Source organism: Lepeophtheirus salmonis, chromosome 5 (genome assembly GCF_016086655.4).
Source record: "Lepeophtheirus salmonis chromosome 5, UVic_Lsal_1.4, whole genome shotgun sequence".
Lineage (NCBI taxonomy): Eukaryota > Metazoa > Arthropoda > Copepoda > Siphonostomatoida > Caligidae > Lepeophtheirus > Lepeophtheirus salmonis.
In genome coordinates this window covers 3523244-3542399 of record NC_052135.2, presented here as the reverse complement: position 1 = coordinate 3542399, position 19156 = coordinate 3523244, and the positions used below count along the sequence as shown (strand labels likewise).

General features: G+C 32.2%; 1 protein-coding gene across 1 annotated transcript in view; it reads right to left on the bottom strand.

The window, feature by feature from the left end:
* Positions 1–19156, bottom strand: part of LOC121119046 (post-GPI attachment to proteins factor 6) — a 136206-nt gene that overhangs the window by 84818 nt on the left and 32232 nt on the right. Inside the window, exon 2 of the mRNA XM_040713663.2 lies at positions 16451–16634. Within this exon, the coding sequence (XP_040569597.1) occupies positions 16451–16634 (184 nt within the window). The remainder of the gene's footprint in view (positions 1–16450; positions 16635–19156) is intronic.

Below are 19156 nucleotides of genomic sequence, written 5' to 3'. Positions count from 1 at the left end.
AGGAGTGCATTATAGTGAAGTAAATCACTTAAACCAACTACCTCCATTTTGAATAGAAACAAGCCAATGGATGCCAACGGTAGGTATTGGGTATCCCACAACGCCATCTACAGACCAATATACATCTTCAACAAACCCTGTCAATCCCATGATGTCGGTAGTTGTGCGCAGTGATGCTTAAAAATTGCCCCTTTACATCAATGGGACCCTGGATTGAAATTAATAAAAGTATATCTTGGTCCATACTCTAATTCTTGCCCTCAACAGCAACTAATAGGAGGGAAAGTAGATTCAGACCCTAAACTACATGAAGAGTGAGTGGGGGTCCGAGTGATTCCGGTTAAAAGTCTTATGGTCAACGACAAACCTGAACCCACTGAACTATTTTGTGTGGACGAACGTGGATCAAAAGACCTGTACTATGGGGTTTCTAAATAAAACAGTCGACCTCCACCGGAACAACACGTCTCCTGTCAGTGTGAAGTCAGCCCTAAAGTCATGTTGTCACCGTGCTGAGGCTTGCATCAGTAAGCACCTCTTATAACTGCCATAGATCTTGATAGAGTTGTATTAAAAAAGTGTACGACATATTTGTGGAGCCCTGGTACATATTTTTATAATGGACTAATTTCCCCCCAAAATACCCTAAAACTACTGTACCCCAGGGCTGTTAAAATGAAAATGTTGTAAAAGAGCAAGGTTTTATTCAAATATAATTTGGTTATTTTTACTTCCAAGATGGCCAACATAGAGAATAATGACGCCAGTACGATTGTTTTTGTATATTCAGATGAAGTTTAGTAGTTATAATGAATTGACAACATTTAATTTTACAATATAGTGGAAACAAAGTTACTTATTCCATTATACCCAAAAAAAAAGTTTCTAAAATTAGATATTTCTCAAGATTTTATCATCAATGACATTGACCAAAGATTATTTATAATTGTTATTAGGGCTGTATTTTTTTATTTTTTTTCATTTCCCATCTCCTAGAGTTCCAATATATATATTTATTTATTAATCTATAACATAAGTACTGCTTTTTAATGATCTTTATTGGATAACTCATTTCATTTCGATAGCAAATAAAGCCAATAAAACCCCCATTTATAGATCTAATGATATTTAGATAGGTATAAGTATATCAAGTAGGAATGAAGGTCATTGCTTTTCAAGCATTATATATATAGAGGTATTTGGTGTCGACAATAGACAGACAAACAAACTTTACTTTAACAAAATAAGACTGAAAATTTATTTCAATCTTTAAAAAAAATGAGGAATCAAATTTTTTAACATAATTATTGTCAAGCTACCAAAATGGGACCTTCGTCTTTAAATCCAACACTACCACAAACTATCGATAATTTAATCATTCATGAACATTTTTTCCATTAAATTTTTACATATCGGTGAAACATCTATTATGCATCACTCCTGTTGACAGAGATTACTATAAAAACTAAATGTCTCCTAATTTACTCAGCCTCACTTCCCTAACGAAAGCATATAGGTATATAATTCCAGAGTTTAGCCAATCTAAATAAAAAATATGCTTGAAAATTGCTATATTTTGTTTTTAAGAGGTAGGTGGTGCTGTGATCCAGGGTGGATAGGTTTATCTTTTTGTTATTTTAACAAAATAACATCCTTAATGGCACGTCTATGATACAGACTGATAATGACAACTCTCCTGATTTCGCATGATTAGTTGTTGTTATCTCCCAATCAAGTGAAAATCGACAGAAACCTAACTTTTAGCTTTTTCAAGGACTTAATCAAATAGTTTCTGGAAGGATTCCAGATCCCATATCCTTATATTCACTTCATGAGGAAATAAAGTTTATAAAGTTTCACCTTTAACTAAGGGTTACGTGTTTTGAAGCTTATTTCAATGATTCCTTAGTTTACATTGACCTTCCTTGTAATGTAATGTACTGAGTGCAGCCATTGTTTAACAATAAACTTTGAGTGCTTGCACAGGTAGGGCGTTTTTGTTATGTTTTGGCAGCTAGCCAGAAGTGTTAGGCGTCAGTTTAAAAAACTGTATCGATCAACGAAGTATATATTCTACAATCATGGAAAAGGCAAAGTGTCCCAGATGCGATCTCCCCCTCGCAAAAACAATGTTGTTTTCGCAAACTTCTTTGTCTGGAGAGTTGCACAACAACAGATCCTCCTGCAACATATAATCTGAAGTGATGTCCAGGATCTGGGAGGAATTCTGGGATCTGCCAAAGGAGACTGTCATCAAGACCTGCTTTCGTTTCCAAGGTCGAGTCAAAGCTGTTATTGACTCCAAAGTGGATTATATTGAATAATAATAATTTTCAACAGATATTGGTTTAAATTGGATTATTAGTTTAGGATAAAACACATTTTCAAAAAATTGTGATGGCTGTTAAATAGAGATCGCACTCTGTAATTGTATGAAGTAGAAAATGAAGTTCACTCCTTATGAATTAGTTCCTCTCTGGATGAGCTGTTTACAAAATCAGTACTAAAATTTCTTTAGTACTGTTACCAACTGAAAGCATATTTTCCAATACCTTCTCATACTGTACATATGTACATAGAGTAACAATTATCACTGGCTTGACTTCTATTATTTAAAAAAATATGCTTATTACTTGGTATACAATAATGTAATAATAATAATAAATAAATGACATGGTTATACATAAACATTATATATTTATTAGAAAGGACTCGAGTATACATTATACATACAACCATTCATACATGGTATTTGAATGGTTGTAGATAAAAACTTTTGTCTTTTTATATAATGTTCCAACTATGTGTAAGTACCATATGTATAATTACAAGTATAGTTAAAATAATGCATATTTTTATGTATGACAATCAGTTAAAAAGACTCGAGTATTAGTAGGATTGAATCTCCCACTCTCAATAGTATAAAATATATTAGATAATATGAGTATAAGTATAGTAAAAAGAAACCCATTATCCATAATTTTATATTTTTTTTCAATTAATATTTATCCTCCTAGCAATCAAAACACGACGGTGGGACTTTACGATTTCCAATATCTTATCCACATTTTAGACAATTGTCCTTTCAGAGCGTAAACACTTTTGACATTTTCAGCCTCCTGGCTTGCGTTTTGCTTTTATGGAAGAAAAACTGTGGGTACTTTTCTCTTTGCTGGTGTACATCTTTAACACCCTCTCAAGTAAATCTGAGTCAAATAATATATAAAATTGTCTAATGAGTTATTTTGGTATAAAATCTTATCTTTTTAATGTCATCCAGCATACAATGATATAACAAGATATACACATCATTAAAGCCATCTATTGGAAAAATAATGGATTTTTTTGTGGCACACCTACCTACTTTATTAAAGAATGTACGAGAGTGATCTGACAAGTTTCCGGGCTTAACGTGAATATAGCAGCACTGTATGTAAATAAAAGTTATTCACATCTATCTAACATCTGTTAATAGTTACAAACCAGAGTTTCAGCTATTTTGGACACGCAGTCGTTATGTAACATTTGTTTTAATGAGTTGATGTGTGTGTTTTTGTGAAAATGGAGAAAATCGAGTATCAAGCTGTGATTAAATTTGACATATAAAGCCTAGTTGTGTTAAAATGTGACGCGTCTAAGTCAATCGAACTCGGAGTATTTGGGCCAAAAACAAAAATAGTCTCGTGAACAATTATTTTGCAGAGAAAAGCGCCGAGTACTCTTTGGAAGGATTGCAGAGATGGGAGCATTGTTGAAGGAACTAACTCTGTAGAGTTACAAGGAGACAATGTTGAAAATAAAAATTCAGAAAAATGTATTGTATCTCTGTTAAGTCAGAAAATTTCCAGACCATCCTTGTACATATACAGAACACGCCAATATAACTTCCTCTTTCGATCTTAAAATTTATTAAATTTTAATCTGTGTCAGAAAGCAAGATCGTTGTACTGGCCTAAAATTTTAAATAGGCTATCAGGGTTAGGATAAACGGAGAATATATTATGTTCCCATAAGTTTCTATCGAATCTCAAGGATAGAGAAATATATAAAATCCATAAAAAACTTATAGCCAATCAGATATATCCTATAAATACCAGGAAATCTCTAATGCTGAATTTCTTAAAATATGTAATAGACGGGGAGGATCTCTCTGCATCATCAGAAATTTTATGTACAGGGTGCAGCAATAAAAACCCCATTTTTATTATACGTGGCAATCAGGCTGTAAAAATAGTATTGGGAAGGGTTGAGTTTCATACTCGAGGTGATATTCTAAAGTATTTTTATGGAAATACAGTCAGTCGCGCTCATGAGTTGAACTATTGAGGAATTGGATTTTGCGTTCGTAAATAAATATTGTCAAAAATCGTTTGACAAAATATTTTTTACTACTAAACTAATTTCAACTTAGCTCATTTGCTTTTATTGGTACAGTTTATCCAAATCAGTTATTTGCTTCAGTTTTTAATATACAATGCCCTTATTTTATTTGTATAACTGACTTTGCCCCCTCATATGGTCCCGTTCAAATCAAATCTATCTAATTTCTTTAATTATGAAGATGAATTTTTGCTGATTTCTGTGCAGTTTCGGGTGTCTCCAAGAACTTAATTATAATTATTAGTGGATAGAAATTAAGGGTAATTATTTTTTCAAGAATATAAATGTAATTAAATCTTGCAAAGTTTGAGCGTAATTTGAGGTGTCTCTTGATAATTAATTATAACATTGTTTGATAATTCTATGAATAATAAAAATGGTTGCCAGAACCAATTTTGAAAAAAAAAATCATTCGTGTTGGCTTATCAATTTTCTTATCCTATGAATAATTTGTACGTTAAGTTTTTTTTTTCCAATAAGTAAAATTACATATAAGAGAAGTAATCTAATTTATATCCCGACACAAAGTATTTTGTGAATCCTTTGACCAACATTCAATATAGTAATAAGATAAAAAGTTTTATAATCATGTTTGTGGCTGACTCCATTTTTATTTATTTATTGTCCATAAGGATCCATATAACTTTTTTCTTATTTATCTAAATAAATAAATTGAATTATGTTATTTTTTTCCAATGTTTTGGTTATGAGCCAAGATTTAAAATCTACCTTCATATAAATACTTTTTTTTTCATTATTTAAAGATCATTCATATGTTTTTTATTGTTTTTTTCGGTCAGCCGCTGTAACTTTATTCCAAGCAAATATTGAAATCTATACACTCTCAAAAGCAAAAAGCTTATTACACCATACACATACAAAAAAACAACAACTTTAAAGGCCGATTCTGCTGCAATTGAAAATTTTAATGGTCATTTTCGTGTTTTATGGCATGAAGCACAAAAATAAATGTGGGGTTCAGCCAGGGGCGTTCTAAGATCTGCATTTTGTTCCATAATGTTATAGGTCTAACTTTTCCCACATAAAATTACGTTATATATTGTATTGTCAAAAGGTAAATCTGATTAAAAAATGGTTAAAAATCTCATCTCAGAAAGATATAAAGAACCACTCTCACCCACAGACTGACTAGTTGCTACCTCTATCGGAGGGAACCCCGATTACAAAATAAAGACAACACAGACTAAAACTATTTGACTAGTCAACACCTGCAGATCTAAAGAAATCACAATTCCAGTTGGACTGGAGGAAATGATTGTGAGTTTTATGAACTCTATAGACTAATGAATTTTATTTTTATACTATTTTACTTATATCTTTTAACAAAGAAGGCCCATTCTACTGCGATCTTTTTGTTGTTCTATGGCTTAAACAACAGTAATAAATGTGGGTCTTAGAAGGAGGGCAAAAATTGATGTTGATGTTTAGAAGTGTTGAAATAAATAATTATGGAATTTAAAAAAAAATCAATAGTCCAACTATCTCCCTCCTGGTTTCTTGCTTCAAAATATTTATATTGTATTACATTCCGTCCTATCTTTGTTTAATTTAGTCTACACTTTATTTCGTAAAATATTTGTTTAATTCAGACAAAATATTTATCAAAATTGTTTTGTTTCGTTTTCGTACCGTAACGTAAAAAACATTTACGAACGAAATATCCACTGAACTCATACAACTTACACATCATAATTACTTGATTTGTTCAATGTAATTGATGTTGGATTATTGCATATAAATTATTTTGAAAATTATCAGATTTCATACAATGTATTGTTGGCTGCAATACGTCAACAAACAACGACAGTGGAGGCAAAAAAGCAACAGATTGCAGATAAACTCTCCGCGTCTAACATACCGTAAAAGAGGTCGCAGAAATTGTAAAGAACTCGTTTGAACTTGTTGGTACAGTCATTAACAGCGGGGAAAGCCTCTCCAGGAAGACAGAAAGTGTGAAACACAGCAAGATGGTCACTGAAGACTTATCGACGAGCGTGGTCTTTGAATTTGAAGATAAGGAGTGCCATGAGGTGATAAAAGTGGGTTTGAAGCCCTGGTTGGATGTCAAATACCTCGAATAAGATTACTGTTGGCAACAAGACTCAGCAAGTGGTTCGTGTTGCTGTAAAAACTCAAATTTGGTAAAGGAAACCCTCAGCAAACTTGTGGTCCCCTTCATCACCGGACTACTTGCCACTGGGCTCTGGAATATGGATATCCATTGAGAACAATACCTGCAAATTCCCTCACTCAAAGTTAATTCCCTGAAGACCTCTGTTAAGAAGGAATGACATAATAAGTCCAATGACTACGTCATCAAGCGGTGCAAGACCTTCAGACTTATACTGGAGGGCATGGTGGCCGCGGAAGGGGGACATTTTCAGAAAAATTGTTAATATCATAAGAGATAATTGTAATTTAGAAAAAAAATTATTCCAGATACTAATTGGACATGTTATTCTTCACGAAGTTGATATAAATCTTACTATAAAAAACGTTAGGATTTGCTTACACACACTGTAAGTACCTTTAGAACAGAAAGTGGGGTTGATGTTACAACTACATTTATATGTGTTTCTTTCAATTTATAAGGTCTATATTTCAATGGCTGAAAAATAAGTAATTCAATCATCTGATATATTGGCAGTGTATAATGTATATATTGTATTTTAACAAGACAAACTATAAAAAGCTTATATAGATATAGGTTTATATTGAGCTCTCAATAAATAACAAGAGTCCATACAAAACATAAATACATTGAAGTAAATAAAGAAAGCACTATTTGATTTTCTCTTAAATAGGTAAGTTATTACTTCCTATTCGGAAAACCAAACTAGGAACTCATACAAATCCTTCTGAATTTATACTGCATACAATAGAAGTATCAACAATTTTTTTTTGTTAGCAGAAAGGCTGTGTTTCTGCATCATATTTTTTGTTCCTAGCAGACTTTTCTGAACGGCCGAAACAAGTGATATTTATTAGGTTTACTAAAAAAAAAATATCTGAAATCCATTATTTTTAATGCATTTTTTTCACTATTAAACAGTGGTTACATGACGATCGGACTCGATCATTTCCATTATTTTATCTACATTTTAGAAAATTACCCTTCCAGAGCGTTGTACATCTTTGACATCAAAATTACCAAACGGAATCCACGAAATCAAAATACAGCATGATTGGCTTTTAGAGGTTGAGTACCAAGAGCAATTTTGACATTTTCAGCCGCCTGGCTTGCGTTTTGCTCTTTATCGAAGAAAAACTGTGAAGACTTTTCTTTTTGCTGATGCCCATCTTAAACACCCTCTCAAGTAAACCCGAGAAATAATGCATGATTGGCTGCTAGAGTATCAAACTCATTAATACTATTTCGTAGTTTAATAAAATTTTGCTTTTGATTTTATCCCATTTCATGTTTGTTAACCTTTCTTTCTTTAATGTTCCTTTTATTGATCAGATGGAGTTGCACTGATCAAGTATGTATGAGTCGACATTATAATATTACATTTACTCCATATGCTCTAGGAATCTTCTTTGAAGTCCATATACATTATGTATATTTCCTTCTCTGGGAACAACCGGCACGGAAACCTACGCAGATTGAGTTCAAGATAATAAATTCTCCCAATTGCGTTGTCCATTCAGCTACGTCGTTCGATTTCTTCTTTTTGTTTGTAAGCATTAAAAAACAAGAGTTTGCTATGATAATTACAACTGACATATCATTGAGGCAGTATTCTGCAACAAACTCTGTACAGAATATGCTCTGGGCCTTTTCTCTTTTTACCATAAGGAACTTATCATTGTTTTTATTCACAATTGTGTCTGACTAAATCTAGAATCTACAGCTATTCGTACACGTGTTGCTTCGAACCTTTGTTGTTTAATACGAACCCAAAGAGTATCGGCCCGTATATATTGCAAATTTTCTTTGTCTCTTTAGACACATTTTCCCTTTCAGGTATTAAAAATGTAAAATATGGTGAATTTCTTCCTTTGAGACTCCTATACTCGAAGTACGATAATTCACTTCTGAACCGGCCAAATGTAATACTCTCCAAAAAGAGTTTGTAGTATACACTTACGCCTTTACAACATTTTATCGTAGGATCCAATGTGATCAATAATGAACAAGATATACTTAGTCAAATAAAAAGGATCTAATTTTTTTTTTTTTTTTTTGCACCAGGATTCAAAGATTTTTATTTCGATGAGAGGGGGAAGATGTCTTTAGTCTCTTATAATAATATGATAGATCATTGTAGTATGTAGCGGCCTCCTCGTTGCGTAATCCATCAATTCTGACAATTTTATAATCATTTATATATATTTACAGATATATATTTTTATATGTACATACGAATATATTGAAACCCTTGGCAATATCGTAAACAGTTGATTTCAGCAGCTTGGTAAACTCAATAATCTCCCTGAGCATCCCCCCGGCATAGAGGCACACATTAATAGTGTCACGGCGTTCTATTTGGATGACATCTAAAGAATTTTGTATTTTTTTATATATAGTTTTGTTAGTTTAATCTGATATTGAGGTCTAAACTTGTTTCAGATTCAAAATCCCTATCTTGAATGTAATTATGATTCCTATTCATATTACACAAATTTAAAAAAAAGAAAGGATTAATTATTTACCGCGAATTGCAATGAGCCAGTGTTGATTAATTAATAATTAATTCATTTCAATATGACAATGCTTCACAAGTTGGCTCGAACCGAAAATAGTCCATTTTGAATAAAATGAATGCTTAAGAATAATAGTTTTATTATTCATGAGGTTTTTCTTTTTTGATGAATTCAATGCCTGTCTTTAATTTAGAACGTAAGGAGTTCTCTTTATAGACGTATAACTTACTTTTCTTGTTAAAAGTAGTTCAATAATACTTAGGGTTGTAAATGGTAGTAATTTTGTGCATATGAAAAAATAAAGAAACGAAAATTAAAATGTTAATCCTGACAATTTGAAGAATGTTTGGGAAGAAAGGCGTTTAGTTGTCGTGACGGTTTATTAAATGATCTGCAAGCAGTTGTAAGTGAAAAAATACAAATCCCACTCCGTATCAAGCAATGAGATGACCAGGAATTACTTTGTTTTTTGGATACTCTAAAATCAACAAGGTAAACCTGACAATTGGAAAAATGTTTTGAAAGAAAGCAGATTAGTTGGCAAAGTATTTAATTAGATTACAAGAAAAAAAAATATTTAGCTCAATAAGTGTCGCTACAGAAAGAGGCAAAATACAGATAATTGGACCAAATGGTCTCCCCAATGCATCAAAGATCATATGTTTATTCCTGTGTTCCCCTAAGGCCTCAGGATCAACACATACCTAACCTTGCAACACCAACGACAAACTTATTAATCAGATCATCATGAAATGCCAGGTTTTGCCAAGGAAACAAGAAGCCAAGGCCTGCTCGTGCTTTTGGCCTCGTATAAAGACTGTAACTGAGGCCAGAGGGGGGTTTATAAAATAAAATATTTAAAAATGTATCAAGCTTTCAGACACTGCTTTTGTTTTTTAATTTGATAACTGGTTAGAGAGAAAATTACGTTTAAAAAAATCCTTTTTAGGGAACTGATAGGTTGTGCCTTCATTTTATATGAATGTATTTATATACTGTACATATATCAAAATTAAGAAAAGTAACTGGCAAACTTCATCAGGATTTTTTTTTTCTAATTTGTTTTAAGCCATGCAATTAACTTGACAAATTATATTATTACAAAAATAATTATACATAATCTAAGGTAATGTTTAATTAAATCCCAGATATATACATACAGTTAAGCAGATTGTGTATGAAGGATGATACTGTCGATATATTGCCTATATGTATCGATTGAAAAATTATACATATACTCGTGCTAAATATTGGCTAATTGGTATGAATATAAATTGATATTTATAAATTAACATCATCATGATTCCCGTATTATCAAGCTATTTTTAAGAAGCAGATTCTGAACCCGATAAGGAACAAATTCTTTTTCTGGCAAATTTTTAAAATATTTTAAGTGGTCTTGATGATTTCTTGTTGTCTCTTATTCACAAATGCTGGCCTCTTCTGTTCGATTTGTTCATAGTCTCTTTCCCTTTGATATAGTAAAAATGTAAAATATTGCGAAATTCTTCCTTTGAGGCCTTCATACTCGACGCACAATAATTCACGACTGAAACGTCCAAGCACAATAATGTCAAAAATGCGTTTATAGTATACACTCATTCCTTTAAAACACTTGATTGTATGATCCGAAGTGACCAATAATGAACAAGATATATTTAGTTAAAAAATAGGATGGGAAATACGAAATTACTTTTTCCCCGAGTAATATAACTGAGAGAAAATTTCAAAAAAAAAAACAAATGGATTCACTTTTTATTGAAATTCGACATATATGTAGCAATTTGTGAATAGATGATGATTACATTCCCTTCGATTGGATTGTGGGGGTAAGTGACCATCTGTTCGACTTTTTAATGAGGGCTTAAGTACTGTAGTGTTTGGCAAAATATATTTCAGAAGTATTTGATCCCTCTACTAGTGCCTCTCTTAAAAACAAAAAACAAATTGAACTTCCTACAAAATTACATTATCTAACTATTATGTCATTTTTAGACTTTTTACTTTGTTGGAGCTTCACACAACTATATGGGGATAGGCAATTTTCTCTCACAACATTTTTCCTCAAGGATATTTCGCCTTGACATATAAATAAATGAGATTTATAGGTCGTTATTCTTTATTTTTGGTTGCAATTGATGTTCCTTCAGAATTTTTTAATCAAAATATGTCATATGTATTACTATCGAATGCATTAAAAGGTTGTTTTCTGTTGTAAAAATGATAAAATCATGCCTAAGAATTTCAATGCAAATCTTACTACGTAATGAATTCGAACCAGAGACAAAATAGGCAAATAAAATTACTAAAATACTAATAAACACGTTAATAATTTTCATAACACAAGATGGAGTATTATTCATACTAAAAAAGACTCATGGATTGACAAACACTATTAATATGAAGCAAGAGTATAATTTCATCATGATTGCAACAGAAAACAAATATTTAATTCATTTTATAGTAATAAATATTGCATATTTTAATTTTTTTTTTTTAAACAAAAAAAACATCAATTTCAACTAAGAATAAAAATCACTGCAGATAAATCTCATTGATTTATAAAATAATCTATGAGGCAAAATGGCTTTAAGGCGAAATAGTTAAAGTCAAAATGTCCTGAGGCAAAATTACTGGACACCAACTTACTAACTTTTCAAACACCTTATATAATCTTTTTAAAACTTATATCTCTAACTACGTACCTTTATTCGTCAGGTAGAGACGAGATGATGAAACAAAATTTCCACAAAAAACTATTGGATTTTGATTCAAGGAAAAATTTCTCCTCTGATGTTCGTGAAAGGGCAAAGAGAGAAGATTCAAAAAAATATTCCTGCATAGTTGGATATTTCGAGGGAGAGAAAGAAAAAAGAAAAGATTCCTTCATGATGACTTTATATGGCACAGGTGAACTTTCACTTAGCCTTTATGTTTTGATTTTTTTTTCTTTTTCTTTTACCTGGAAGCAAATTATATTTTCCTTTATAGAAATTTTTATACTTCTTTAAGTTTTCGTTATTCTTATGTAAAATTCGGTAAAAAAAAAGCTTATCTTTCTCGTGTTATTGTATCACGTAACCTATTCTCTAAAAAAACCAAAAAAGGTCCTTAACAAGTTGGCTGTTAGTAAGGGTACATCGGTCCTTTCAATGGAAATTATAATCGTTCTCGTTCCTTACTCTCTACCACATCGTTAAGTAACGAAACCTTTTCCACAAAAAGAAACAGGAGGAAATATTGGTAGTTAATTATTTTGGACCGACACATAGTTTGTATCTGGGATCAAATTACAAACACGCTAGTTATCATTCCAGGAGCAATTCAGCCTCACTCACTGATGCTATACTGAATGTTGTAAAAATGTGGACTTTACTTTTTTTCGTTAACATCATGTTTCTTGGTTCCTCTAACTATGACCCAACAAGTTGTTTTTAAAGAAAATTCCGTTTTTCAATCGTTTTTGAGTCAAATTGAGCAACAAAAAGATAAAGATCATTGATGAGAGTTAAAAGAATCTTTTCTTAGAAAAAGCTCACAAATACCTCTATGATGCCACCGATCCAGATGAAAAAGATGTCAAGCTGATGACAAATATCTGGGATAGTATTACTAGGATATTGAATGTCTCCAAAATATTGCTTCAATATTGTCTGGATATATAGATTTACACACGTGTTAATGTTTCAGTACGCATGTAGTAAAGTCACCTTTGAGCTTTAATCTTGATACAAGATTTTTTTGATATATTAATCGTCTTTAATGAATTGACATAATCATACCTATTTGAGCTCTGTATCTCAATATGATCAAAATTATTGTCAATTATATGTTTTAACGTTTTGTTCTACCTTGACCTTTCAAAATTTCATGATCTCTTACTATGGCCATATATAAACTTTTTACCAAGTTAGATCAAAATTGATCCGTAACTTTTGACGTAATCCTAGTGGGCAACACACAAACAAAGAGAGGCAAAACATAACCTTCGTTCAACTTTGATGGCTGAGGTAAGAAGTACAAAACACTCATCCCCCCCCATTGAGTTCATTGACTAAAGCTTTGAGTACCTATACATCACGATAATTTGCTTTACTTTATCAAAATTGAGGATGACTGATTGATGATGACGTCACTGGTTGATATTTATGATGACGTCATTTAGATAAGACAGTTCTTTGGGCGGCTTTTGCGCCTGATTTGGACACGTGTGCGTAATACTTAGAACTTACATCCCTAGTAGTTAGTTAATAATTATTTCTTAATTGTTCTGAGCACATTCACAAGAAATTATTTGAATAATTCCACCAATCAAAGAGTGAAACATCGATAAAACGGGAAAGAGTAGAAAAATCGACAGGTGACAAGCCAAAATAGTACCTTTTTTTTATGTTAGTGAGGGTATTCTCTCTTCTAACTTTCTTACATACATTGTATTATGCTATCAGTTTGCTAAGAATGTTTAGTGTTTACTTATATAATATCTAAATTAAAAGAAAATATGGAAGAGAGAGAGGGGGGGGGGAGGTGACCCAGTTCTGGTAGATCCTACATGTGTACAATATATAATATAAAACTTAGTAAAAATAGGAAAGGAAAGGTAGACAAAAAGGTCTTATATAAGAAACGTATTTAATAAATATTACAAAATATTGATAAATAATCTTTTTTTTAAACTTGTGTACAGGGTGTAACTATGAAATCCAGCGCTTCAAATTTCTTGATTTATGCAATATGTTTGATAACAAAATTGTAGAATGCTTTTTGAGGTGTTATATACGGTGCTAGCTAATTTTTCCTTAAACAATACGGCCTCAGGACATTTTGCCTTAAGAATCTTAGGCCTTAATATATAAGTAAATAAAATCTATACGTCGTTTTTTATATTTTTCGTTAAAATTTATATTCCCCTTGGAATTTTCTAATGTGTGTTACTATAAAACACAATAAATGGTTTTATCTGCTATCATTCCCCAAAATTTCAGTGCAAATACCTACAAAATCTCACTAAATAATGAATTCAAACCAGAGACAAAATAGTTAATAAAATTCGAATAATAAGAAAAACAAAAATTAATAAAAACGAGTGCAATTAGAATAGAAGAATTGCAAATCATTTCTCCTAGTGATATCCAAATAATTAATAAAATTGGAGCTAAATTTGTTAATAAAAAAACAAAAAGGCCAAAAATGCAAATAAATCTAGTAAGAAAGGGTTATTTTGATTTGAAATAATTCTATCAAATTATATGTTTTTATTCCAGCAAACCCTAATTCCACTGAATAATCATCTGTTAACCTCAAGGGGTTCTCTTTTAGCCTTCTCTTCTAATTGGTGAAAAGGTTCTTTCAATAGTCCATGAGGTGCAGTTGAAGCCCGCTATGATGTTGGGATTCTCCTTTACACCAGAGACATTCTCAACACAGAGCAGAAAACCAATATTCCTCATATTCTCAAATATTGGTTTCTTCTTGAGAATCTCCTCCAGCACATTGGCAAACTTGGGGAGGGTGAGGCTCTCACAGACCTTGTTAATGATTGGCAAGAGACAATATTTCCTTGAGTTTAGAACCTTGAAGTTTGGTTTTACCGGGCCGTGCAGAATTATTTACCGATTTTTGTTCAGAATATATCGCGAACAATAATGACATTTCGAATGACTTGAAAAACAATTTATTCATACATTTTTAGAGTAATAAAATAGTTTGTGATCAAATTTAATCAATGTAGCCACCATTTGACTCAATGACACTGGTCAGGCGAAATCAGAAGCTGCCACAAACTTGCTGGATGTAATTGGCGTCCATGGAGGCCCAGGCCTTGTTGACAGCAGCCTTTAAGGCATTTATGTTCTTGTGTCGTTTTTTGCAAGCCTTGGTCTCCACGCGCGCCTAGATAGAGAAGTCTAGTGGGTTCAGATCTGGCCTCTGAGGGGGCCAGTATTCCTTGGGCCAAAAGTTCATGTTGTCCTTGATCCACTCTTGAGCTTTCTTGGAAGCGTGGGCGGGTGCTCCATCTTGTTGAAAAACCCCAAGGAGAGTTGCCGACTATGGATTTGATCCACAGAAGGACCTTGACTTCATGGCCTTACCGTTGGAGGCCACGAGACCCAACATCATCACCGAAGCAGGGTGCTTTGTTGTTGCCACATAGCGGTGCTTATCTTGCACATCTCCAAAGCTCACAACACGTTCATTTTGCCTGTTGAAAACAGGATCGACCGTAAAAGTTTTCTCATCTGAAAAAATGATGATGCGTCCAGATGAGCTCTTGATATTATTCAAGATTTTCTTGGCACGCTTAAGTCTGACTTCTCCCTGATGTTCAGTTAGCAGAGGGCGTTCAGTACGCCTCAGGGACTTTCCTCCAGCCCTTTTCAATGCCCTTGAAACAGTTGATCTCGACGTTCCCATCTTTCTGGCCATGTCGGCAATGGACCTGTTGGGAGTCCTCTTGAACATTGCCTTTACTTGCCTTGTTGAGACAGTGGGCCTCCTACCAGCCCCAGGGGAATGCTTGAGATCACCCCCAGCCTCCAAGGGCTTGGAAACGTTGTAAGTTGTCTTCAACGAGGCCCCAACCTGTTCCTTAATGTTGTTATGAAGCACTCTCGCTCGGAGGAGGGCTGCAATTTCGATCCTTTTTGTTTCCTGATTGGACATGGTCTCACGTGTGGAAGTTGTTACGCTCTCACAGGAAGGATTTTTGTTTATTTTAACAGTAACAATACGAAACAATCAGATTGGTTGCCACAAAACTCTTAAAAAGTATATTTACATCATCGGTAAATAATTTTGCACGGCCCGGTATTAAGGCACCACAATAACTTTGGCAGCAAACTAAGACAGTAATTAGGGCTGTTACTATTGAACCATTGCAATAATACACCTTTTCAACCTAAAAATGAAAGTAAAGGTCGAAAAGGCAAAAAAATGTAAAAAACAAAACAAAATTTACATAATTTGTACATCACTAGTAATTATCATTTGAAATGACGGATTATTCATACTAGAAAAAACTCATGGATTGATGAACAATCATAAAATGAGGGAAGAACATAATTTCATCATTATATCAACCAAAAAGAAATATTCCATGCATTTTGTAGCAATGAATATTGCATATATTTTAAAAATCAAAGGTAACCTCAATTTCAAACAAAACTAAACAATAGCGATGCTCATACTTAATTTGTATATATATTAAGAGGAAATATCCATGAGGCGAAATGATTTTAAGACAAAATGTTATGAGGCAAGATTGTTTAAGGCAAAATTATTGGGCAATTATTTGACAATATATCTAGGGCATTAAAAATATATTTGTTTAAAACTACTTTGTCAGTAGTTTTCAACTGCAATGCAATGTAAATAATTTATGATCATAACAGTTATTACTTACACAGAAACGGTGCCCATTTCGCAGTTTTTCGTATGGTTGGCCTTAAACCACCATATGCCAGACTTTGTATTTAGAGGAACATTGAATCGCAGGATTTGAACATCCCTATAAGAGTAAAAATCGAATATCCGTCTATTCTCCACTGTTTCCGACTGTAGGATCTCATCAGATAGACAAGGAAAGGCTGAAATAAAAGAAAAAAGATAAATGTCAAAGGTCATTTTTCTCATAATTATACTTTAAAACATTCCTTCCAAAGTATTTACAAGAGAGTATAAAATAATTTTAGTTAATAAAAATATAGCATTAGGCAGAGTCCCTTTAAAACGTTTACCCATGTAGCAAATAGATTATAGAAAATCATTCTGTAAAATTTATTCGATAAAAATAAATAAAATAATGAGAGATATTATTTCGCTCTTCATGAAATTATACTTCTTACTCTCCATTTTTCACTCACACGTGACTACTCAATACTTATATCAATTCATATGACGTGTTCTGTCCTCAAGAATGAAAGAACAATAATTAGGGCTTGAATGAAAAGTACTTTACTCTTCAGAGCACTCACTAACAAAAACAAACAAAATGCATTTTAACATAGGAGCGTTTATATTTAATTCAAATCTATCTTAACATATACTAAAAACACAGGAATGGACATGGGTTATCTATGAGATTAACGAAGAATATATTTTTGAGAAAATGTATAGAGCCTTATTAAAAAAGACATCTTCACATAAAATATATGTTTTGAAAAGTATTTTTCATTTTTTTATTCTCCTTACAAATCCTATATTCCAAATGGTTTTGACATGTGGAAAAAAGGTTATTTTTCATATATATATTATAGAAATTTTACTTTGTAATAACTTCGAACCGGATACAAAATAGTTATACAATTAGTACAATAAGAAAAATAAAGATAAACAAACACTATATCAATTAGAAGGGAAGAATTGTTAGTCATTTCTCCCCTAGTAATTATCATACTAGACATGAAGGATTATTCATAGGATTGACAAACAAGCATTATATGAGGAAAATGCATAATTTACTAATCATTCCAAAGGAAAACAACGTATTATCGTAATGTACATTACATATTTTGATTGAAAAATTAAAGGGAATATCAAGTTTAACCAAAAATAAACAATAATGACGTGTAAACTTCATTTTTTTTTTTTTTGTTCCTACAATTGGTCAGATGGAGTTGCAAAAATTAAGTATAAGTAAGTATTATATAATAACATTTACTCCAACTGACCTATGAATCTTTTTTGACGTCCATATAAATGATGTATATTTCATTATCTAGGAACGACGGAGAAGCGAACCTACGCACATTGAGTTAAAGAGAACAATTTCTCCTAAGTGCGTTGTCTATTGAGCTACTTCGCTTCATCTAAGCCTCATTAATTTATATTTTAAAACAAACCTACCATGTCAAATGTGGGGATCAAAAAATCCTAAAAGGACAAACACGATTGCTACCCATTATTGGATATTAGCAAAGAAGTCTTTGACACTCAGCTATTACTTAAGCCATTTGGTTGACTGTGAGACAACTGGATTAGTCTATTGCATTACTTGCTCAAGGCCTAACCGTTGAGGTTCTATATAATTTACCTTGAACTATTTTCCCTCAGGACATTTTGCCTTAAACCATTTCGACTTAAAGCTTTTTTGCATCAAGCATATGTCGCCTTATACCTCATTTATTAATATTTTAAGGCAACATATTCTTGAGACAAAAAAGTTTTAAGGATAAATGTCTTAAAGGGAAATGGTTAAAAGGCAAAATGTCTTGAGGAAAAATAGTGTAAGACAAAATTCCCTATCCCCATAAATTATGTGAAGCTACAACAAAATTAAAAGTCGAAAAAGGACATAATATTTCGATCATGTTTTTTTGTGGAAGTTCACCTTTTTTTTTTTCTTTTTGAGAGAACCACTAGTAGAGGGACCAAAAAAGATGATCATTTAAGGCAAAAGAACTGGGGGCCATTATTTATATGTAGATAAATACATTTGGATAAAAAAATAAGATAACTTTCAATTTATCCAATGGTTTCTTTCAATAAAATAAACCCATGAATGAAACATTTCCTGAGTCCTTCCAGTAAAATGAAATGGTAAGAAGAAATGAAAAACCATTATCAAAGTCAGCAAAAAAAAATGTGAATTTCAAAGAAAAGAGAATAACGCTCACAGTTAAGAAATTGGTGTTGGCTGAACTTATTATTATCAAGAAAAAAATATGGATTCCCAATTTTCTATTTTTTTAACCTTGAGTTTTTAGGCATCCTTTTCTTTTTCATCATTTTGATATAATAAGAGAGAAGAACCAATTTTTGTATTGTATGTAAAAGAAGAAAACGTCAGCAAAATAGCATTATATTTACTATATAAATATAAATACATAATTCACTCTGTATTTTTGTTAGCTGTCGATTATTCTACTACACACTTTTCTTCCAGTGTATGAGTGTTTTAAAATTTGATTGAAAGAACTTAAAATTCACACCTGCTTTTCCTACCTGTAACATGTCGTTATCCTGTTATTGTGAAGGGACGGCAAACTATCGGCATGTGCCGCCATTTGGTGCACTCTCTTGTGGCAAATAAGGTACTTATATATGCAAGTGATTTTTTTTTTTGTTAGATAACTTGTGTAAACCTTTACCAGTTGGAAAAAATGGAATA